At 30.7% G+C, this 24,156-nt stretch overlaps 2 protein-coding genes and 1 non-coding gene across 5 annotated transcripts in view; 2 read left to right on the top strand and 1 right to left on the bottom strand.

Annotated features, from left to right (window-relative positions):
* Window position 1: 1 nt before the first annotated feature.
* On the bottom strand, window positions 2–1,108 carry LOC118064975 (40S ribosomal protein S14a). Its single transcript, XM_035079960.1, has 4 exons — window positions 1,019–1,108; window positions 546–696; window positions 368–455; window positions 2–286 (listed from the first exon to the last, which is right to left on the bottom strand). The coding sequence occupies exons 2-4, from the start codon at window positions 692–694 to the stop codon at window positions 68–70; spliced, it is 456 nt and encodes a 151-aa protein (XP_034935851.1). The 5' UTR covers window positions 695–696; window positions 1,019–1,108; the 3' UTR covers window positions 2–67.
* A 358-nt stretch (window positions 1,109–1,466) lies between these two features.
* Dora (Dorado) overlaps window positions 1,467–24,156 on the top strand; it is a 40,066-nt gene continuing 17,376 nt past the window's right edge. For 2 of the 3 annotated variants that reach the window (XM_035079922.1, XM_035079921.1), the window contains exons 1-2: window positions 1,467–1,819; window positions 3,648–4,100. In XM_035079922.1, coding sequence (XP_034935813.1) covers window positions 3,923–4,100 — 178 coding nt within the window. In that variant the 5' untranslated portion in view covers window positions 1,467–1,819; window positions 3,648–3,922. Of the gene's footprint in view, window positions 1,820–3,647; window positions 4,101–20,445; window positions 20,704–24,156 lie in introns of those variants that run through there. The other variant, XM_035079923.1, reaches the window with a different exon arrangement.
* Window positions 14,526–14,596, top strand: TRNAG-GCC (transfer RNA glycine (anticodon GCC)). The gene has a single exon. It is a non-coding gene; the product is annotated as a tRNA-Gly (tRNA).

The raw sequence follows: 24,156 nt of genomic DNA, 5'->3' as shown, positions 1-24,156 counted from the left end.
ATCATAAATGCGATTTTTTAAATTTTTATTATCTCCTGGAAAATATACACGAATGTATACAAATAATTTACAATCTACGTCCACGACGTCCTCCCTTCCTACGCGTCGAGTCTGAAGGAATGGGTGTAACATCTTCGATTCTTCCAATTTTCATACTGGAACGAGCAAGAGCTCTGAGAGCAGATTGTGCACCAGGACCTGGGGTTTTAGTTTTGTTTCCACCAGTTGCTCTCAATTTGATGTGCAATGCTGTGATTCCTAAAGTCTTGCATTTTTCTGCAACATCCTAGATGTTCAAAAGATTAAACATTGAAGTTATTTATGTAGAGAATTAATTTTAATAATTGACAAAAAATAATAATCTTACTTGTGCAGCCAACATAGCAGCGTATGGAGATGCTTCATCTCGATCTGCTTTGACTTTCATTCCTCCAGTTACACGAGCAATTGTTTCTCTGCAAGTAATAATATTAAAAATTTGCTTTTGTTTATTATTGGAAATAATATAATCAAGTCTTTTTAATTATTAGATAAATAATACTAACCTGCCAGACAGATCTGTAACATGGACAAAGGTATCATTAAAACTAGCAAAGATGTGAGCAACTCCAAATACAATTTCTCCCTCACGTACTTGAGGCCCAAGAGATACTTGAGCCTCTTCTTTTTGAACCTTTCCTCTTTTAGGCGCCATTTCTGTCGAAATAAGTAAAATAATTAGTTATTACATCCATTAAATTAAGTTCTTCGATTGTTAATTAATCAAAGATGGGTTTGTTTACATAAATCTTGCAAAAATCATTCAAAAAACATTTAAATAATGAGCGATCACTGTTCAATAACACATAGGTTTTAGATTTAATGTCAAAACATTATCCATTTACATCCCGACGTTCACATAAATTAACACATTTTATATCATTTCAATTAATTCACTAGAAATTATAGCACTCAATAATCTCATTATTTTTTTGATTACAATATTGTTTTTATAATAAAAATATATTATTTTACTTACACAATGAATTGTACTGCGGCTTCTGGCAGTTCGAGAAAAAAAAGGAGGTTATAGGAAGTTTCATTCAGTTTATTTTCTGGTGGATGTCGTTTTAAAGAGGGCGCTGCATGACAATGACCGTACATAGTAGTGTCGTGTTCCTGTTTCCCCTCTCATTTGAATATTCTAAATTTTTTTTAGTTCTTTATCAATTTAAAACATTTAAAACCTATAAATTTTTATGTAAAATTATAAATATTCATTGATTTTTATTTTTTAAAAATATTTACAACAATATACAAGTTCATTTAAACGAAATAACAAAAAGAACGTGATAAAATAGATTCGCGCTATTCAATTTCTGTCCTGTTGCACCTTCGGGAAGAGGGGAACAACAGATGGTGCCATCTAGTATCTAAAAACTCTCCCTGTCGACGATCCGAGTTCAGGCTCGGTGCAGGAGCTGTCGTGCACGCCATATTTGTTGTTGTCGTCGATGGGGTAGGCTCGAGAAAAAACTGGCCCGAAGTGAGGCAGTGTATGATCTTCCCGATACAAAGGAACTGTTTTGCGACCAAGTGATGAGTGAACCATGATGTTTGTATGCATTAAAAGTAGCATAATATTGAGTATAAATAGCAAGTTATAAGTGAACGAAATAACGAATAATATCGAAAAAACTGGCGGGTTGTTTCAGACTCAGCTGGCTCTGTTTCTGTGCGCGAGTGTGTTTCTAGTTTTTGTCGTACATTCTTTACGTATTCTGTATGTTATATAGAACAGGGTGTAGTGCAAACGAACAGCAGAAAGTGTAGACAAAAGGTAAGAATCATTGAGTGGAGTTGGAAAAAAGCAACATTTGTTGTCATGGAACAAGACTCAAATGAATTTTGTAGCTATTAAAGATGATAAAAGGATAAGAAAGAATGTGAGGGGTGGGAAGTATACGACCACGAGATTTAAGAGGGGTGGTTCCCCCGGGTCGTCGTACGAGTTCCTCCCGCAAGTCTGTCGACCCTTCAAGGTGCTTTTTGACACTCAATTCTTTCATGGCGTCCCATATGTTTCTGGCAGGACTTCACGCTTGTCAAAATTCCTGTCACTTGCTTATAGTCTACGTTCGTGCTCAGCAACTGTTTACTGCTTTTGGTACAACTTATACCACGTTAAATTTACCCTTATGTATCATAGAAGTACTTTACAATCACACTAACAATAATGCTTAACAAAAACATAAGATAACAAATCATTTCCTATCAAAAATATAAATCAGCTGTTGTGCCATTAATAACAAAGAACTTTCGAACTTAATCTTTCGCACAATCAAACCTTTTCTTTTTAACAAAGAGTAATCATTCAAACGTGAAAATTTGTTATGTTGGGTTGCTTTTAAATTTTTTTACTCGAAAAGGTACAGTTCATTTTTTTTTTTTTTTACTTCTTTAGGGTTCATTTTCATTAACTTTCCGGAATTCCTTTCACCTTCATTGCAGTAGAGAGTACAAGTTAACCATTAAAATACATAAAATAAGGATGCGAATTACAAAATGATTTAAAGTGAAAGGCCATTGGTTGATAGAAATATATGATAACATTTTCAAGGTTTCATAGTGACCCGGTTTATATATATATATAATATTTATATAAATTTTATTTATTGTCGATAAAATTTAGTATGAAGTCATAAACTGGCCTTAGACTTTTTTTTATAAATAATGACGCGTCACGCGATGTGTTTGTGAATTACGTAATTATGTTATACTTTTAATCTTTGCAGTTTTATGTTACTTTTTATTTTAAATTTCAATCGATGTCAGCATTGTATTTATTTCACAAAGCGAAAAAGCGCTCGTCATGATAGTGGTAGAATTAATAGGTAGTCTGTTATATTAACAATGAATGGTCGAATCCTATAATCAATTATTCACTTTAATGTCGGTATTACATTGTCTCTCCATTTGCCATGAGATATTGACATACGCAAAAGTACGCTTAGGTTTGAGGATAATTTCTGAACAAAGGAATACAAGTTTGTAGTTTTAGATTAAAATCTAGATTTGACGAAAGTGTAATAATTTTTTTGTTTATAAAATTATTGATAATAGAAAAATTTTTAAAAATTAAATTTATTTTATTTTTTAGGTAAAAGAAAAAATAATATAAACAGTTTTTCTTTAATTTGTTTTTTGAGCTGGTAGTTCTGATAAAACAATATTTGCTTAATGATTATTATAGATTTGATTAAGTTATTATTGAGTCAATAAAATAGAGTTTATTGATGGAATTAAATAATGAAGATAATTATTTAACAAATACAAATAACGTTCTGAAAAGATGATATTTATATAAAAAATAGAAAAGGTGATAAAGACAAACTTCTAAAAAAAAAAATTAATTGATAGATGATGGATTATAATTTTTATCTGAAATATTCTAATTTAATGTCGATTAACTTTATCCCATGGAGGAATGGCAGATTTGTAATTAGCAATGCTAAATGAAAAGGACAATCAGATACTTGCATTCTTTTTCAAAGCTAGTCTAAGATGAACTTAATGTGCGATATTAATTATATAAACATCTTGTAAAGTAGCAAATAAAGACAGATAATTGTGAATAAGTGACTTAAGTTGTTATTGTTGTATTTCAGGAGGTTGCGGAAGGTCGCGACAGTGGCGTCATCGGGGGGTTTTGGGGGGTCGGGGATCAACGAGTGGAGACAAAGTAGCGCGTGTGATCTAGAAGTAGAAGTGGTGTCGCGGGTGATTAGCACGGTTATTAAAACTGGCAGGCAACCTGGCTCGGTCCCCCGTGGTGGTGGGTGGAAGTAGAGCAGGTGGAAATCGACCTGGGGCTGGTGCTGGATCTGGAGCCAATGGTGGAGGCGGAGGTGCTTCCGGCGAAGATGGTCCCCCGGGCCGTGGGATGCACGATTGGGAAGAAGCATTGGCTGAGGCGGATGGTTATTCCTTCGACGACTCCGATCGCTTTGAAGAGGACTCGCTTTGCAGCTGGAGTAGTGAGGCCGAATCACTCATCAACAACTGGCGTGGATGGAGACGACCGCCTGCAGGCTTTGGCATCTCCAAGAAACAGTCTGAAGGTCAGTCATGCTTTCATAACTACATTTTTTTCTAGCTTTTAAAGGGAAAGAAGAACAGTTTTGTGTTATGTTTTTGTCGAAGACGTGACTTTTAAATGACGAGAAAGGAAACAAATATTATTGAACTGAAAATCGAGGTTAGCAGAAAGATGGATTGGTATTGAATGTAAATAGGAAATATTTTATTGATAGATGTTTGAGCTAGAAAAGTTATTAAGTTAAATCTTTTTTTAAAACTGCGAACAGTAAAATAAACTTTGGAGTATAATTTTTCAGAACTTTTATTACTGAGTCAAGAAATGAATTTAATAATTTAATAAATAATTCTTTTATAATTACTTTTATTGAATTATTTATATTTATTCTAGAACTAGTTTCATTAATTCCGAAGCAATTTGAATTATTATGCTCACTGCTACATCCAATTATGTCAGTTAGTATTGGCTAAAATAATTCGCTAGAAACTGCTATCAAGACAATGGAATGAATCATATCAATATGGCGTTATTATTCATTCTATTTTATTATATATATATATATATCCTGTGATATATACATATATACATATATTTCACTAATATAAGTGAAAAAACTCCAATTTATCTAAAAAAAGAAACATTTCATCTTCCAATTATCTATTCTCTTGAATAAAATATTCCTGTTCCGACAAAAACATTGTTGTTCTGCGAGAAACTCCAATTCTTTGTTTTTAACAATGAATACATAGTTAAAAACAGGTTTTTTGTCAAAAATTTTTTTCCAATGTAGAATTCATGATGATACTGTTACAAATTTTTTTTTGTCACAAATAATAAATTGTGTTAGAAAAAAATGGCATAAAGCATTAAAAAATTTCATTGAAAACGGCGAAGGACAAACTCAAGAAATTTTCATTATAATTTAATTAGAAAAATGACATCAACATCATTATGATGATTATTTAGAAGTTTTTTAATGGAAATAATTTCTTCAGTGGGTGTAGAAAGTATAAAATAACAAGACAAAGGACACACTAGATAAAAAAAAAGATTGTATGTAAGATTGGCTGATATATAATATAACACAGCAGCAACTCTTCGTCACTGCCACAGGAAGCTATTGTCCTTCCTAGGAACATTAACGATCGTCGACTCGAGGGCATGACGAGACTTGTCCCGCCTTAATTCTTTCTCTCTTATTCTCAGTTAAAACTCTTACTCATTTTACTGCATCTTGACTCTCAGTGCGACATAAATACTGTACGTTAGTCGCGTGTCTTTTAGAGTTGAGTCCAAGTAGTATCACAGAAGTCATTGCTCTTTTTAACAAGAACAAGCGTCATCCGTGTGCAGTAAAAGCCTCCGTAGAAGCTTGACTCATCAGCTATTCGTCATTGTCTCCCAGTTTCTCGAAACTTCAGCTTGTTCATTTGACATTAAAAATATCGTTGGATCATTTGTGTTCATATTTATTTTAAATCTTTTTGCTATTGTTGATGTGAATGTTGGTGAAGAGAGTGAGAAAAAGGAAGACAAACTAGGATGATAAATGAGTAGTAGGTAATAACATTGAAGAGGCATGAATGATGCTAACGTTTATGTATGATGTTGAAACTTCCTCAAGGGTACAAATATTAAAAAAAAAAAGGTTATAAGGGTAGCTTGAAGAAATTGAAGTATGACAGGAGTTAGAAAAGATTTTTGGAAAGAAAAGTATAAAAATGTAAGAAGAGAAAGTGGAGTGAAATAATGAAAAGAAAGATGTGGAGAAAGTACGTAGATAAACAAACCTCAAGAGAAACAGAACTCAAGATTGCGTTCAACTATAGAGTGAGGTAGAGAGACTGATGGTATATAAAGCCTAGAACGACTTGCGAAAGCTTGCCAACTCTTGGGAATGGAAGAAACCTTATATACGCAAATATATATTTTCATGTTGAAGACGTAAACATTCATAACAAAAACTAGCTAGCTAGTTGGTATTAAAAAAAAATAGATACATTGATGTGACTTTTTGAATAGAAGTTTTTAAAAACTATTAATGGATTTAATTTGATGATTCATCAGTTTTATATGATCTTGAAGTTTAAAATCAGTATGACTTTCCAATTGGTTTGAAAATGATACAAGGAAGAGTTGATAGAGCGGCAAAGTATAAGAGAAGTCCAAGAAGATCCTTGATCTGGACCGTGGGTTCGAGGCCAGGGGGAGTTGAGAGGAATAAAAGAAACAAAGAAATTTATATTCCTCTGGTAACTGTGTAGAAAATTGCTTCTTTGTTTCTACTTTAAATAAATTATAGTTGTGGTACGCTAGAATATCATTTCATATAGAAAAAATAAAGACCCCATTATTTTAATTATTTTTTTTTATGCTTTATTTGTTATCGTACTGTGATTAACAGATAACAGATATGAATTTTTTTTAGAGTTCTAGAAAAATAGCGAATATGACACGACAGTGAAAAAAACGAGTAAACAGGATATCATAATGTATCATTTTAATGTGTAATCAGTGCATTACCTATTTTCGCAACTTGTAGGGTTTTAATGTCAATATAGTTGCATATAATTATCACAATTTATCACTAATTGTTTTTCTTAATTGTAATTTGTTTGAACTTTTTATCATCCAATTTTACAACAATAACATACAGATTATTGGTCGAAGCTTTTTTTAATCTTTTAAAGATAACCAACGATTGATTTAAATTAAAAAAAATAGTTTATTTGCTATAAAAATACTAGAAAACTCTTTTAATGATCCATCAAATGTTTTACACTCTGATAATATTCCAAGATTTTGAAATCCTAGCAAATGTTTATATTTAATTTAAATATTTTGTACCTATTATTACAGCCATCTATTTGTAGCTCTAAATGATCATTTTATTTTTATTACTTAAAAAATAAGATATACGAATTTAATGGGTTAGATGAAGAGTTTAATGGTCGGTAAAATAACATCTCATTTCGATCAATCGTCTTTGTGTTGATGATGCTTCTATCGGTATTTTACTATTCAAGTATTTGGTTGTCAAGCTCATCAGTGTCACGTGACTATTGTGTAGGTTGTGCAAGATGTGAAGGAAAAATGATGATAGTGAATCAGTTATAAGTAAGTGATGGGGCCAGTAACAACGAGTTTGCCACAGAGTGAGACGATGACGAGCACAGAGCTGACAAAGCTCTGGCACTGGCTGGAGGGTGACAAAGAGTCGACAGCGCCGGCTCATTCGAACGCGAGGGATGGGCCTAGAAGAGGGTATCGGGTCGATGTTACTGGATGTACAAGTGCATGCGCTCGTCCGCCATTTGTGCACGCATGTGGTTGTGTATATATTGATGGTGTTTATACGCATACATAAATGATTGACCCAGCTGCACCGGATTTTCCTTCTTTCCCTTGATTTTTCATCAGAAAAACCGTTTTCCAATCATTATTGGATGAAATGAAATAATTCTCTTTTATCACGTCATTCCAGTGATTCATTACTTTTACCAGAAGTTTTCCTGCTGTAACTGGGTGTTACCAGGTGTTAGCTAATGTCATTCAGGCTCTAAATTCTAGCTGTCACTAGAATTAGATTGTCCGTGTTTGATTAATGTAATTACCTTTCGGGTTAATGCTGTTGATGTTGTTTATCTTTTATATGGATGTATGGTAGAGTTGGAGTTTTTCATTAATCGATTGCTTTGATACTAACATTAGATTATATAGTGAGGTGTTTTGGGTTATCAGCTTGAGTAGATTGAAGCTCTAAAATGATATTCGTTTAATATTCAGCGTTGAAATGTGGTATGAGTTCAATTCAAGATAAGTTCATCTCAATATTTCACTGGTTGGATTTATTCTAAGTTATTTCTAACAAAATTGACTTGTATTTTGCTTTTGCTTTTTCTCTACTATTGTTGAGAGAAAATAAACAGACCAGAAGATAAACAAAATATGCAAATTTTTTCTAACAAAAATCTGTTCTTTTTTTTTAAAAATCAAACTGATTTTTATTCAGAAATTGAAAAATGATGTTTCCATGTAAATTTAAATTTTTATCCACGTTCAATCGTTCGTGCAGTTCTTAGAAGTTTTTTCATATAAGTTCGTTTGCATCTTAAGATAGCTTTGATGGTGCAGAAATTTTTTAAAAATATATTTGAGGTTTATTCATCATATGGAAGCTAGAAAAATGGACTATTAAAAAATGAGGCTGTCGACATGGTTGAAGATGCTTCAGAGTCAGGTTGGCCACACGTAGCAGTTGGTTGTGGGCTATTCGAGTTTATATAGGGATGGGTTAGTTAACGAGCGGTCGTGCTACTCGACGGATTTATATCCTGTACATTATCATCGATCGCAATCGTTTACATTCTGATAATGAGCCATAAATTCAATTAAATGTCCCTGCAAAGTCGTGGGAGGCGTGTTCACGAATTCATAGAGTAAAACAGCTACTGTATACTAACAATAAGCTTCAATTAAACTGAAAATATCCTTGCGTTTATCGTTTTAATTCGTCCATGTTCCAGAATTGCTGTTGGACGATTACAACTTTACGGTTTATAGGCTGCATACCCAACAACCTTGCCCATCTACTTTAATCCTTGCCTCGACCTCAATTTCAACTTACTTATACTTTCCTATGCTATGAATACACGCATTACTTTTTTTCTAGAAATTCAGTGTCAAAGTATTTTGTGGGAAGAGAGTTTTTGCATACTGAGAGAAAAATGCATTTTTAGAGCCAAGTATTTTCTTGAATAGTTGTAATGAAACTTTTTATCATTTCTATTAATTTTTTAACCATCCATTGCACGAATAGGTGCAGATACATTAATAAATGTATGATTTTGAAACAAGCCATCTTCAAAGAAGAAAAACTCATTTTTAATCATTGTTTAGAAGAAAAAAAATCTTAAGATATAATTTGAATAGATTATATTTGTGAAAAATGATAATTGACGATAACACATTCACATTAATGCTACGGAAACAAGACAGAAAGATGTCCAATCAGAAATAAATTGAAGATGTTATTTTGATGAACTCTAAGAAATCTTTTTTTGAAATTTTTTGATTTTTGAAACTGAAAACTTCACCAAATTGATACGTTTTGGGATGTGTTAAATCACATTATACTGTACTGATAATAATGCTTTCATACATGATGTATTATAATGCGTGGAATTGAACCAGACAATGTAAATTATAATATTTTGTTTTTACACATTTTTCGTGTCTAAACTTTTGTAGACGCATTTTACTCATTTATAAGTATTTAAAATGAATTATAAACTAGTAGTGTATATTTTTAATCTGTGACATATACATTTATATACAATGTGTATCATACATGATGTCTGGTAACTTATAGTGAAGTTCGACATGTAAAAAAAAATAAAAACGACATGATATAGGAACCTATTTTCGCACATTGATAGTTTTCGCGAAAAAAATTATTAAAGTTTTGTGGATTAATTCGTGTTTTAATGAATATTATCGCCATTATGTATCGTCACGCCACCTACAATTGTGAACATTATTCTTTCAGAATTTAAATACATAATAAATTTCAAAATTAAACTTTTGCAAATCTTATGAATAATAAACAATTTTATTATTTGAGAATGTACTTATGTAATGTGTAGTGTAGACTATTGCTAAAAATCATTTGTGTTTTCATGTTATTTAAAATACCTTAATACATACGGCCCAGTCTTAATGAAATATAAAGCGCCATCTGGTGTTTATACATTGAACAATAAAATTTGAAAAGTGCCAATTAGAAACTTTCTAATATGGCATCTTGCATGTAAGCAGCCATCTTTAAATATGGCGCTATCTCTTTTAGTATAATAGGAAGTACATTTTGCACTAAGGGGGTAAAGTAAAATATTTTATCCACGAGAAGAATTTCGTCCTGAGCATAAAGCAAAGGATGAAATCTCGTAAATTAAAGTATTTTACATTTATTCCCATGATGGAAATATATTGTAAAATATATCCAAATAATAACTTCAGAAATTGATAAAATGATTTAAATGTCTATCAAAGATTGACAGTTATAAATTAAATTAAAGAGAAGGCGTCCTGTCAACTCAAGTTTCAGGCAAAAACTGGAGATAAACAAACTCTCCCCTCGTTGCTATAAACATTCTAATCATCAAGCAACGTCAACTTATAAAAGCAAGCAACTTATAAAACTGTCGTTAGTCTATTAGTCATTAAATGGCGACATACAATATTTACAATATTTTTCGTCATATTGTCAAAGATTAGATTTTATTCTCAATTTAGAGGTTAATGAAATGATACGTTTTGCCGGGTAGAGAAGGACAAATTCATGTAGGCATGCGCACAAACAAATGTTATTCTATGCAATGCAAGAAAGTGGAACTTTATTGTCTCTGAGTGAGGAAGTAAATCTGACTTCATGTGGGGATAAGAAAAAATGGTATATTATTAACCAAGGGAGCAAAGTAAGATATTCTTACCCAGGTGTAAAATTGCATCCCGAGCTGAAAGCGAGCAAACACCCAGGTAAGGATATCTTACTTTGCTACTATGACCAACATACTACTTTCTACCATATCATCGTCTCATATTAAAGTTTGTTATCTGTTTTGTGATTGGAAAAGTGACTTTCTCTCTCTCATTTTTTTTGTTTTTAAATTAATTATCATTCATTTAGTATCAGTATCAAATTCGTTTTTCATTTCGTATTGAGTTGTTGATATTTACGATTAAATGTAGATACTATAATTAATTGCGGTGAACTTTTAAGAAAATTACTTTTCGTCATACCTTCTCGAAAAGTTCACTTTTCCATTGGAGAGGGATTGAACTTTCCACACAGGTATGACGAAAAATTATATTTAGCTCTAGGGAAGACAATTAGACTAGTTTAAACCAGGTGTTTACTACCCTCGCCTTTGGCTCGGGTTGTAATTTTACATGTCGTAATTTAAATATCTCTAATATTCCAAACCTGTTGGATCTCAATACATAATAGTTTAATGAATTAGCCAACACTTAAATTCATTTATTGGATTTTATTATCAATAATTCTACCATTTTCGATGAAAGTTACAAAAAAAATTTAATTATAATCTATTTTCCACCTTCTGAAATATATGGGATCATATCAATAAATCAGTCTGTAAAATCTGCACCAGTCAATCAGTTAAGATTTGAACAGAAAGTTGCGGAGTACCCAACCTCGTCTCATGTGAATAGATCATTCGATGAAGATCGAAGGAGCCATCGCTCAATAGCCAAGATAGCTAGAGATTGAAATATTAAATTCCCCAGTAAATTACTACCCATGATATTTTTACGGACCTTGGAAAGAAATGTTTGCACCGAGGAAGTCAGGTTCCCGCAACTAGTAGCTGCTTTGGCCTAGCTATTTAAAGATTTTACTCCTATCTGATCGACGTTCTAGAAATTGGGTTGAATTTAGAATTAATTTTTCTGTATATGACATAACAGTACGAGATAATTACCAGATTCAGGCGGAATTGCTACAAATGAACCAGCTTGCTAATGAAGATGCTAGTGCACACATATTCAAGCTATGGAAAGTTATTTTCTAATGAGGGATAGAATCTTATCTGTACAAGATAAAATAGCAGCTACCCATAGTGAACTAAAGACCGAATTATTACAATTGATACAATAACCCTCTGTGTATAGCTGCTACAATAAATACGTACCAAAGGTGGAGAAGACAACTGTCTTAATTAAAACTAGAAAAGCTTAAATGAGAATCGATTGGAGGAATCAAAGCAATAACCAAGCGGCACTCTTGAATAAATCTACAAATGAATAAAAACGAGACTACTCAGAAGATTCGTCTGATTCGTACTCCATAAAAAGTCGATCTAGGAAACAGAATAGATATGATAGAAGCAACGAGTCAAAACAACAAAATCAGTTAGTTGGAGTAACTAAGTAAACCTGTCTTCGTACTCAGATGAAGAATGCTTTAAAAAACGAGTCATCACCTCAGAACAACCAAAATACAAAAATGAGTTTTTGAGGCAGAGTTTAAAAGTTATTAACCCTTGTGTAACAAACACGGTTTGCGTACCAGCAAAAGAGGGATCAAATATTAATATTTAGATTGATGCGAAAAAAGCAAACAAATTTAAAAAACTACACATAAATGTTGAAAAATAGAATAAAAAATTTTAAGTCAAAAAATAACCGAACGATGAAAAAATTTCGTCGTCTTGAATGTTTTTTTTAATATAAATAACTTAGTTCTTACCTTACGCATTTTATTTGTTTATGAGAATTTTTTCACAAATTGTGCTGTGAATATTAAAAGAAGTATGTGTTTCTTTGAGTGATATTTATATCTTCTAACCATTATCAGAATAGGTAGCTTTTTATTAAAATTACTTCAATTTCAATTATTGAAATAGATAAATTTTTAAGAAAAACACCTGCGTCAAAGAAGTAGTTATTAAATTATTTGACTCTATTATAGCTTCCAAATTTACATTTATATGCACTCTTCATTATTTGTTATGTAGATCAATACTTATTTGGTTTTTCGAAAATATATTGACTATAAGTATGTAAAACCTTCAAACTGTCTCACAAGGGGTTTAGGAGTTCATTTCACTTCAAAAATTCGTCTTTACAAAAAATATGTATTCCTTAACATTTGATGTAGAATAACATATATCAACTGTGAACAAATCAGGTGACACGTCGGGATACCTTTCTTGTAAGGATATGAAAAATTAATTGTATTCACAAAGGCATATTGAACGTTTATTCTAATAAAACTGGCGTGTATTTTTTTATCATCTATGATAATATTTAGACAATGTGATTGATTGAAAAAACAAAAGTAAATGTTAAAAAAGAGACTTGATAGATTGATTTACGATAAATACTAACGTCCTATTTGATGCTCTCAAAGACTGAAGAACCCTCTTATATATTTATTTCACATTCGAATTATTCAGTTCTTCGAATAGTTTATTTGTTAAAAAAAACACTATTTCAAATTTTTTACAAACTTTTCTTAGATTTTCATTATGTATTTATTCGTCGAATAAAATTGGTCTGAAATCGATATTACTATTTATTCTCAAAATATTTGAAACGAAAAGAAGTTTACAGCATACGTGCACACACCGATATAGACATCTTTCCAAGACCATAAATTCTGACTTTAGAGACCTTAAAACATGTAGAGACTTCAAAAATTCGTCAAATAATTTTCAAAATGAAAAGTTGCAAACATATATGAAACATAATAAATTAAATTAAATATTTGTTGCGACTATTCTATTGAAATCAAATATCTTAATTTTTATCCGCGGTGAGCAAATAAGTCGGTTTCTTGTTTATAATATTATAATATATATAAGAAAGTTGATAGTATTGGCACTCGAAATCACACTAAGATTGATTTTTTAAATTTCAGTTTTATTTATACAGACGAAATTTTTTCACTGAAAACTTTTTTGCTCTTGACTGAAATCAATTAGATAAATCAGTCAATAACAATTACTTCATGCAAAATCAATGGAGTTATTAGTAGATAATAGATAATATTTAAATAATCATAGAATAAATTTGAATATAGAATGTAACATCAACTAAAGCATGAAATGAACAAATAAATAGATGTGAGATTCGATTGGGGCTTTTTGGAGTGAAGTTGCCTGTTGAATTTACAAATATATTGCTTACGTTGAGGTATTTCACGGGTAAATTGCGCTTCAGTAGCATCAGGATTTTACTCGCTCGAACGATCATTGTGAAAGCGTTAAACGAAAAATTCAACTTGATCGTTTGTGGTTGAGTACATCGTATGTACAAGATTCACGTTTGCCCTTTCGCCATGTCCGATAAGCTGATACCGTAAAACCTAAAATAAAATTCATTTGGGAAATTTGCTCAATCGATTTACGCTTCACATAATACACTTTTCACATTAATCATCAACTAAAGTATCATTGTTTAAGTAATCATCAAATCATAATACCTTATTTCCTTACTTGTAATAATATATATTTCTTTGTCTTCTTCAAGGTGATTGCGCACCTGGTGTAATGCATTACAAGTTTAAAACAATGAGATTGCGCCCCTACATAATAGCTAAGTTGGACAAGTTTGCTTTCCTGCACTTTTCCTGCATGTGTATGCTATGAGTGTAGTGTGCGTGTCCTTCGAGTTTCCGCCGGATCGACATATAACCTACTTGTCTTTAAAGTATACAAAGTGTATTTATTTGTATTCCTCCTTGGATATTTTTAATTTATTTCAATGTTACTTTTTTCTTTTCTTTGAAATATAATTATCTTCTTCAATGATTCATCACTTCTTCAATGAAGTCGTTTTTCTAATAAAATTTCATGGAAGTTTTACATATATTGCCATTGCTAAAATGGACTCGTGTTCTAGAAAACTTCAGATGTTGTCACGAGCATCGGTGGTTCAGTGGTAGAATGCTCGCCTGCCACGCGGGCGGCCCGGGTTCGATTCCCGGCCGATGCAAATTCTTTTTTTTTCACATTTTTAAACTTTTTATTTCTATTACTCATTACACTTTTAATAATGAGAAAAATAAATTTTTGTGAGTTTTGGTATGTTCACGTTACTAATTTCCTATTTGGCACTCACTGAAATTTAAAAAAAAAATGGTAATCATTCAGAATTGAGGTTTATTGGAAATTCTCTTAGCAGGAATTAGTTTAATAATTAATTGAACAATTTGAATAATCATAGTATTTCTTTTATTAACATGAAGATTCAAAAGTATGTCCTTACAATACGAAAGGCTTTGTTGAGCTGAAACCAATAATGCTCATTCTACACAATAATCATCAAATCCAGATCATTCCTAAATGTTATTGAACATATAATATACTCATTTTAGGACGGGTAATAAAACTTACCCTAAGACGTATATTTATTATCAACGTAATCATATGCCATGTCGTTTACACATAAAGTAAAAACAAGTAACCTAATCATTATATAAAATTAAGTAATGGAGAATTTTGTTTATATTTCAACAAAGTTTCAGACAAAAATTGCTCCAAAAAATTTTCCACCACTTGGAGACTATGTTGATAGGTGAAATTAAATATTTAAAAGTGGGGGAGACATTGTTAAAGGATGGAAGGTGTTGTGGGAAGGGGGGTATTGAAAGAGCATCAATATTTTTAATACTTACAAAATTATCTATGCTCTTTCAACATTCTCCCTCGTGAGTGAACGTTGACTAAATTATAAATACTCCCTTCGCCCCTCGCCTCCCTCTGTCACGCTCTGAAATGTACGATCAACGATTTTTGTGAAATCCATTGATTTATCATATGTAATTTATACCATGTAATGTATGAAGTAATGGAAATAATATGTTTCTTCCGCTTTAAATTTACTATTTATATTCTCAAAAAAATCCTAAATGCATTAAAAAATTTTTGGATTGATTTTTATCTGGAATCCCAAATCTAAAGAATTACCGAAAAACTCTTAAATCAAATTTAATGAAAACCTATTCAGATATTCATTATGTAATTATACATCGAATGAAATTGGTGCGAAGTCGGTATCATTTGCTTTCTAGATATGTGAGACAAATAGAAGTTTTCTGACGTACATTTACACCGAGAAACATTTTTCTAAAAACAGTAGAGTCGGACTGTAGAGGTTTCAAAACATGAAGATATGTCCGAATGTTTCATCTAAAAAATCGGACCCATTACAATAACTTCCAGAAGGGAATTTAAAAATGAGAACAAAGAGTAGAATGTTGACTGAAATATATATGCGTGCGTGTGACGGTTATATGTAAGGCCGAACGACAAAAGTTTAGCAAAAAGATATCGAATTGCGGCTCGTGGATATCAAAAAGTACTGTAGCAGATGTATAAAATTATAGCAGTCTTTGTTACCTGTTATTTCCGCGGTGTTCAATTACCTCAATAGCTTGACCAATAGTTTATAGTCTGCATACATTCAAGTTTATACAACAGCGATACTCGTATGACGTGTGTGTAACTTCTTGAGTTGCAAAACGCCATTACCAAATGTCATTGACGCTTCAGTTAACTGTTATATAAATACTCTTTGAAAGTATATAGGGAGACGGGGCAAAACAGGCTATGTAGGGTAAAACGGGTCTTCTAAAAAATACTTTAAAAGAAAACAGTAAACAACTTGAAATGTCACATAAATGAGATTATTTTTATTGGTTACTTAACGAATATTTATCAAATAATATACGTTGAATATGAATAACTATACTCTAGTAAATATTTTTTTATTCAGCTTTATTTGGACTATAAGCAAAATCTATTTTTTTAGCTATCTATAAATAAATTTGTAAAAAAACGTCACCAATCGATTGAAACCATAACCATCGAATTTAAAATCCAATTCAAGCTTTAAATTATTTTCAATTGCTAATAATTCTCGAATTACTTCTCCAAAACTTCATTTCGCTCCAATCGTGATTATAAATGCATCGGATGTTTATTACACAAAAACTCTAAATGGAAAAAATACGTAAAGGTTGATAATGTTGACTTTTTTTATTGGGTTCATTTTAATACAGCTTTAAATATAAATAAAAGTCACAGTTACTGAGAAAAGCCGCAGGTAGTAGACATCCGGTTCTAGCTGAGTCAATGCACCTGGTATATGTCCCGTCATTTAGTAGTCTTTTTTCCAGTCTCTACAATTCTCTCTACCTCCTGGTTTTTGCTCGCTAGTCTGCCTGAGGGTGAATTTCCCTCTCTCTTGATTTTTTTATTCTTTCTTTTTTTTCTTCTCTATCAGGTAAAATCTATATTCTATCGTGTGTTTGAGTTGTGCCGTTTTTATGGCTCCGTTTTATACGTTGGATACGAGCTCTTAAATTCAAAGGACTTTTTGGCTCAAATCCTTCGCATCTTGGTCGGGATCAGACGGTTTTAAAGCTGAAGAGAATGTCCGAGGTCAGTACTGATTTCATTATTGACTCTGCTAACCAGACATCTGTCCAAGTTGAAGTAAAATATTTACATTTCATATTTTTTTACAGCTTCTCACTAAGTGAAAGTGAAATAGGAAACAAAGCAATTTGATTTCTAAAAAATATTTATGAATATGAGTAATAAACTTTTACCAATTTTCTGCATTATAATAAATACGGACAATTTAAGCTTTTAAGCTCTTAAGGGTTAAATCTCAGAAACTTCTACTCAATAAAATCATAAAAAAAGGTTGTGAAATTCTTTACAATAACGGATTCTTTCTCGTAAATTGCACCGAAACTTATTTTTTTGGTTGAACAACTTTTACTTTTAAATGAGAGAAAAAAATAATTTCCACCATTACGCTTATTTCATCAATAACTTCTTTGTAATCTAATGAAAACAAATTTACCATTGACTGATGAGTAAAAGATTTCTTAATTGACTTATGCAAAAAACTTTTTTCGCAATTAAATTTTCTTTAATTAATTTTAATTGCTGGAAGTGAAGAATAAAGAAAATTAATAAAATATTCGAATAAATGACTCCATTTAGAATTTTATAAATTAACTGATTATAAAATGCCATTAAAATGAGATAACGTCAATAAAAACGACCGTAATAATTATCTTCATGACTTTAGCGTGTAAGACAATGTTATTAAAAATGTAGTAAAATTGGTAAAAAAAGGGAGTAAAATTTATTTCAGCTTATTTCGTATAATTGTGTTACGTTCACTTAAAAACTAAGATGTACGTCCGTTACGACGACAAGGCATGAATAAATAATACATTGTGAAAACTCGACGTACAGCGACAAATGCAAGTGTCATGGATCTCACGTAGGGTTGTTCGTGTCTATTCAATTGTGCTTTCAAGAAAAGTAACGTACTTACACATGTTTTAAATTGATAAAGAAAGTACAGCTGCGTAAAGCTGAAAAAATAAAAGTAAATTATATCAGTTGTATAGAAAGGACTGTAACATGTATGCCTCTTGGGAAAATTATATGGTAATTTAGCGATTATTGAACCGGTCTACTGGAAACATTATTTTATGAAATGTTACAATGTATTATATAAAATTAACAAGAGAATACAGAAGTTTTAAAACATTTTTGCTATTAATCCTTAAATAAAATGGTAAAATTGATAAATAAATTAATTTTCATACAATATATTCCATTTAAAATACTCCAATATCTACAAAAAATTTAATTTTATTGTTTGAATCTATTAATCATCTATCTGATTCATTTATACTCACATGTATACATGTTCAGTTTTTTTTTTAATTTTTAAATATTCAAAAACCGATTTAGTTCAAATTGTAGCGAAAACCGAGGTAAATTGAGCTTGAAGGTAAATTGAATTTGTTGAATAAAATTAACGTGCAAATCAAAATCAAGGCACAGAACATGTACTGATGAATCTTTACGTCATAACATTTCTGTTAAAGGTTCTTGCAGCTCGTAATATCTAAACATTTACATTGTGCTTCATGTTCAAATTTAATTGTTTAATGTTTTTTTCTTGCATTTGAATTTTGCTTTGTATCTATGGCTCTAATTTGGCTCATGTTGTTAGGTCTATGTAATTATTTCAAATAAAATAGTTTAACATTGAGTTCAGCAAAAGGATGTGGTCCTATGTTTTTTCTTTCTATACTGATATTGCAAATCGGAGCGTGTTATAGTAAACACATTTAAACGTGTTTAGAATTAAACTCTATAAACAAACTATAAGCATACTTTGAAGTGTCGATAAAATGAAGACAAAGCTTCATAGTTTGTGTGTAACAATTCAACATTGAACACTTTTCGTGTGCAGTTAATATTTTATACTATGTATCGTTTTCCATTTAAATAGCATTATAAAAAATACTAATAAAACTCTAAATTTCAAAGCATCAATTTTCAAATGTCTCCAACAATATTTTGGAAGATAAGATAAGAAAATAGTTAAGAGCATTTCATTCAACAAAGTACTGTAAATATTAAATGCAAAGTAATTGATTTTACATTTCTCCATTTGTACTTCAATAAGCTTTTATTTATTAGCTACATGATGACCTTGAAAAATTGTGTTCTGTAATTTTCTATTTAAAGAGATTCTTACATTTAACGAAAATAAAAATTAATCTATAAAAATTTTAAAAATGATAGCTAATAATTAGAAGAAATCAAGTTCGCTTTATCAATAGCTTTCACCGTTGAGTTTAGCAATAATAAATGTAAAAAGTTGAGTTAGGTTAAACACTAAACTCAATGGCACAGATAAATTTAAATTTCTTGTAAACACAACGATCAAAAGTTTGTAATTAATCAATTCTAGTTGTCGAGTTTTATTTAATATCAAATATTTCCATTTATCTTTAGATAAAATTTTAACATAGGTTTCCCCTATACTATATTATTAGTCGTGCCAGAACCTCCTTAATCTTTCAAAATAAAACCTCCAATCTGAACTCGAGCTGTGAAAGTTCAAATCTATGTTTGGACCATTACTGTCTACAATTGATAGAAATTTCACCTGTTCACATAGAATAGTATTTGAAAAAAAATTCCTTGCCAAATAAACACACCCACACACTAAGGTAGCTGTAAAAGTATGCGGTATTGAGTAAGTGTGTACAAAAGTTTTTGTATTATTGAAGTTACTGTTATCTATAAAGCAGTTATTTTCTTCTATTGATAGAGACTGAAGAGTATGATCAAAAGATAGAGGAATTCGATTCATTTTATTGACGAAAATAATCAACTTAAAATTTACTTTAATAATTAATTCTTCCAATCTTTCTGAATTAAATTTTAGAGATAATCATTGTGAAAATAAAATAGCTTAGTCATAATAACATCTCTTTTTTTATTTGATATTTTAAGTATTGTATTCCATGCAAATGTAATCTAGAAAACTCTCTTAGAGTTCGATTTATCTTCGAGAACATATCCCCAGAAACTAGAGACTTATTACTCTCTACTATTTCACATCAAATCTTACCCTTTGCGTGCTTACTTATCATTACCATAGCAATATGTTGTGTTCGAGACGAATGGTTCGACGCCTTCTTGCTAATTTCGTCATCATTTGGCTTATCGTTTTATACTGTCTGATTGAAATAGTGGCATCTATAGAATCAACTTGAAAAATCATTATAGTTTATCGTCCTCTGGAGATGGATTAAATCGATTAGGTTTCCCAATAAATCGCATCGATCATTCATGTATAAAAAGATTTTCACATTTTGTCAGCAGTTTTGATTCCTGATTTTATATATTGCCCTTCAAGTTGTTTTCAATTTTAGTCGTATTTATTTTGTTGCAATTATTTAGTTATCACAAACATGTCATATTTACCATATTTAGTATTAATACCTTGGTTTTGTCCATTCTTGAGTTAGTCGGGACTCAGACAGCCGTGTAAGAATACCGGGTAGACAATATTTGTCTGTTTATCTGAGTTTCATTAATCCAAATAATTTTTCTAACAATTGATTCCGTTGATTTTATTTTTTTTTTTTAATGCAATGTTCATCGAATATCGCATTGGAAAAAAGCATTATTGTTTAAAATTAGAGTGTTTGATTTGTAGCGATTTTAATGCCAGGAAATCACTAGTTGGCTCTGTCTTGCAAATAGAAGGTATGATATACTAATATAGGAGTTTATTTTTCGTAAAGGAATAGATTTTTTAAAAATATTTATGATTAATATAAATAACTATTTCCTCATCGTTGATAAATGAACATGAAATATGTTGCCAAATTTAGACGTTTATTTTTATATTTTCTTGTGCAAAGTTTAATGTCAATCCTAAATTTGCTCTGAACTAATATATTTGATTTATATTATATTTAATATTATATTTATCTTATATTATATGTAATTTAACTAATATATAATATTTTATATTATTATAACTATACAGTTTCATGGTAAAGTTTCATTGAAGTCCAAATCTTATTCATTTCTTTCATGAGGCAAATAAGCCAAGTCTAAAACTAGCTGGCATTGAATGATCATTTGTTGATAAACAAGATATATTCTATTCACTTAAGAAAATTTTTCTAAATGAATATTTTCTCAACCATTAAGAAATACTATTTATTACAAAAATAATTCTTACACTTGTAATAGTTGATTTAAGAATTGAAAATAAGTGATTATATATTATTGATGTGAAATATCCATTGAATGTTTAGTCATTATTTTCGGAAATGATTAACGAACTTATTTCTGTTCAAGTCTATTTTCCTCACAACGTATGAGAGAAAAATCTTTTTCAACTATTTCTATAATTACAGCAGTGTTTGAAATATGCTCAGCAGGGTTCATAAAAATTACATATCAGAGAATGAGTTTTTTATGATTGAAGTAATGAGACGAAAAATTCTTTGATAATTTATTATGTTCCTGGATTTAATAAAACTCTATTAAATGCTCATTCATACGTATTTCATGCTTAGAACAGAAAAATTCTTCGCATTTATCATATAATTACATTTGTTAAGAATTTATCATAATTTCTTTTCATCAAAAAAAATGTTGAAATTTTTAATATCCTTTATCTTTACTCTCTTTAAAATATTGATTATCAAAATATAGCAATTTTTTTTCTGAAAGTAATGCGGTCAATTGTACCTCAATCTTCTTTTCTTTCAATCGTCATGATTTTTACTCAAACGTTTAGTCATCTTCCGCATGATTACTTCGTCTTTAATCGCGTCATTAGTTTTTGTGCATGACAGGAAGAAAAATTTAATTAATCGAGAAGAATGAATCTATCACTTGATGCTAAAAAAAATTTCCATTCTTCTACCTACGAAATAGATACAATAATAATAGCACCAGTTGATTTTAGAGAGAGGAAGTTTTTTATAATCTTGAGTAGGAAAGGAGAAATAAATGATCGATAGTGATAATAAGAATAAGAAGAAAGAGGGAAAGAAAGAGTGGATGAACGAGTTCAGGGCCAATAGAAGGCAAAAGAATACAGTAGATAACCAAATGAAGATAACCTCACCAGAGTAAGGTTTTACTGGTTCCCTCATTTAGTAAATTTTTTTCTTTTTCTTTCTCCTCTTCGCCGAGTCTTCCTCTTTTCTCTTGACTGTCTCTTCATGCTTGTCGCTCAGCATCTTTTTCTTTTGGGTTCAAGGCCATCTTTTGAGAGAAAAATAAACATTTTGCTATTGGATATACCTGGATCACTCATTTTATTTTTTATGCATTTTTTTTTTTTAAATAGAGATAAAAAAATAAGTGTAATGAATTTTTAATTACTTGTCTCAAGCATATTTTAACATCATTATTTTTTATTTATCAATTTTTTTAACCATTTTTAACTTTAAAATAGTTTTAATTATTTCTATTATAATGCTTAAACGTGTATAAATGAATTTTTTCTTTAATTAAAAAAAAAAAAGTGGAAAAATTTAGAAATTTAATTAAAATTTTTTTTCAATGCATTCATATTTTTATGAAATAAAAAAAATACTTTTTCCTCGTTATTATAATTTTTATATTTATTTTAATGTTTTTACATTTTTATGAAGGTTTCAATAAAGTTTCAATTTTATTAAATTTCCAAAAATCCGGTATTTTTCAATTATTCATATTTACCTTGTATTTTTTTTTATTACCAGGAAAAAAAATGTTAAATATTATTTTACTGCAAGATAAAACGATAACCCCAGTAGATTTATTTTGATTAAAAAGTAAAAAAAATATACCTAAAAATAAAATAGCGATTTTGTGGTATAAAATAAAAGGTCAGATTTCGGTATCCCCAGCGAAATAATTATTTTTCTGCAGATATGAATTTTTTCGAAAGAAATATAAAGGGCTGATTCACCCTTGGTATATTCATACTGAAGAACAAAGGCTTGGCGATTAAATCGAAGGAATCGAGGACGAGGGCAAGTCATTGGATTGTGTTGAGAAGAAGCAAAAAAAGGTAAAGGAAAAAGAAGAGTGTATCAACATGGACAGGCCAGTTAGTTGTTGAGAAAGGGAATGGAACACATTACTGTAGAGATGAAGGAACGGCGAATGAGTAGAAAAATGAAAAAAAAAATTGGGAAGAAATAAAATGAAAAAAAGTATTTATTTCTGACGACTAAGCCACGTTATAGGAAGCAAGGAAGCTATAATATAAAGGGAAAAGGGAGGATGGAGCTGATAAAGAAGAACTTTGGCAAAGGGAAAGGGAGAAATATGGAAGTAGTGAAGGGTAGGAGTTCACATTGAGATGTATCCCCGTATCCCTCCATAGAAGCCCAGCGTTGCTATGGGCAACCGTATCGATCCACTGCTGCTATAGGATATATAAAACGATCCACAGCGGATTCTATATCTAGGGCCATTAATGCTCGTGTGCTGAAGCTTAGAGACTTGTGGACTGATGAAAAAAATAACAAGAGCGGGAAAACTGGAAGTAAGACATCAGCTAGGCAACACTGGAACTCTATTTTTGAATCTCCCTCATTTTTTTCCTTTAACTTTTTATTTGGTTCATGATTTTGTGTTTCTCTTTTTGTTATTGTATTAAAATACCTCATGAGATTGTAGTAGCTATTGATGTCTCCACTTTGGCAATAGCTTCACCAGCACTTTCAAGAAAATTTCTCGCTGACGAGTGCTCTTTTTTTATTGTTCTCATTGGGAGAACTTTATTATGCTGAAAAAGTAGCGAATTATTAAATTACTTTATGGCACTTTTCGGTGAGTTGTGAAACATTAACTTGGCTTGTAAACTCTTTTGGAGTAATTTTGCTTCATTGATGAAAAACAAATCAATTTAAAAATAAATTTAATGTAATGTTGCAAAAGCGACAGGTGCGACACTGGAATCAATCGTCGTTGTGACAAGGTCGTTTTCTCGAGCTCCAGGTGCATTATAAGTGTATTGGTACTGCTTTCAGGGTATACTACACAAAACCAAAGTCATTCACTTTTGTAGATCGTTTATTGGCGTTGAATTCACACAATGGAAAAATAGTTTGGCTCAGGAATAATTTTACTACCATTCTAGTAATAGTGTTTTTTTTTTGAGTTCACTTTCACAATGAAGCTGAAATGAGCGCTTCATTAATT

This window comes from Chelonus insularis, unplaced genomic scaffold (assembly GCF_013357705.1).
Source record: "Chelonus insularis isolate UGA/USDA-ARS -01 unplaced genomic scaffold, ASM1335770v1 contig_260_pilon, whole genome shotgun sequence".
Taxonomy (NCBI): Eukaryota; Metazoa; Arthropoda; class Insecta; order Hymenoptera; family Braconidae; genus Chelonus; species Chelonus insularis.
Note: the sequence above shows the minus strand (reverse complement) of the source record. Positions and strands in the feature narration are given on the sequence as shown.

What these genes read in the sequence shown, in the direction of transcription:
- LOC118064975 (XM_035079960.1), bottom strand. Translation starts at nt 694, where the DNA reads ATGGCGCCTAAAAGAGGAAAGGTTCAAAAAGAAGAGGCTCAAGTATCT. An exon ending in GTTACAGATCTGTCTGGCAG is followed by an intron (nt 456 to 545) that starts GTTAGTATTATT and finishes TATTACTTGCAG; the next exon opens with AGAAACAATTGCTCGTGTAA. An exon ending in CTGCTATGTTGGCTGCACAA is followed by an intron (nt 287 to 367) that starts GTAAGATTATTA and finishes TTGAACATCTAG; the next exon opens with GATGTTGCAGAAAAATGCAA.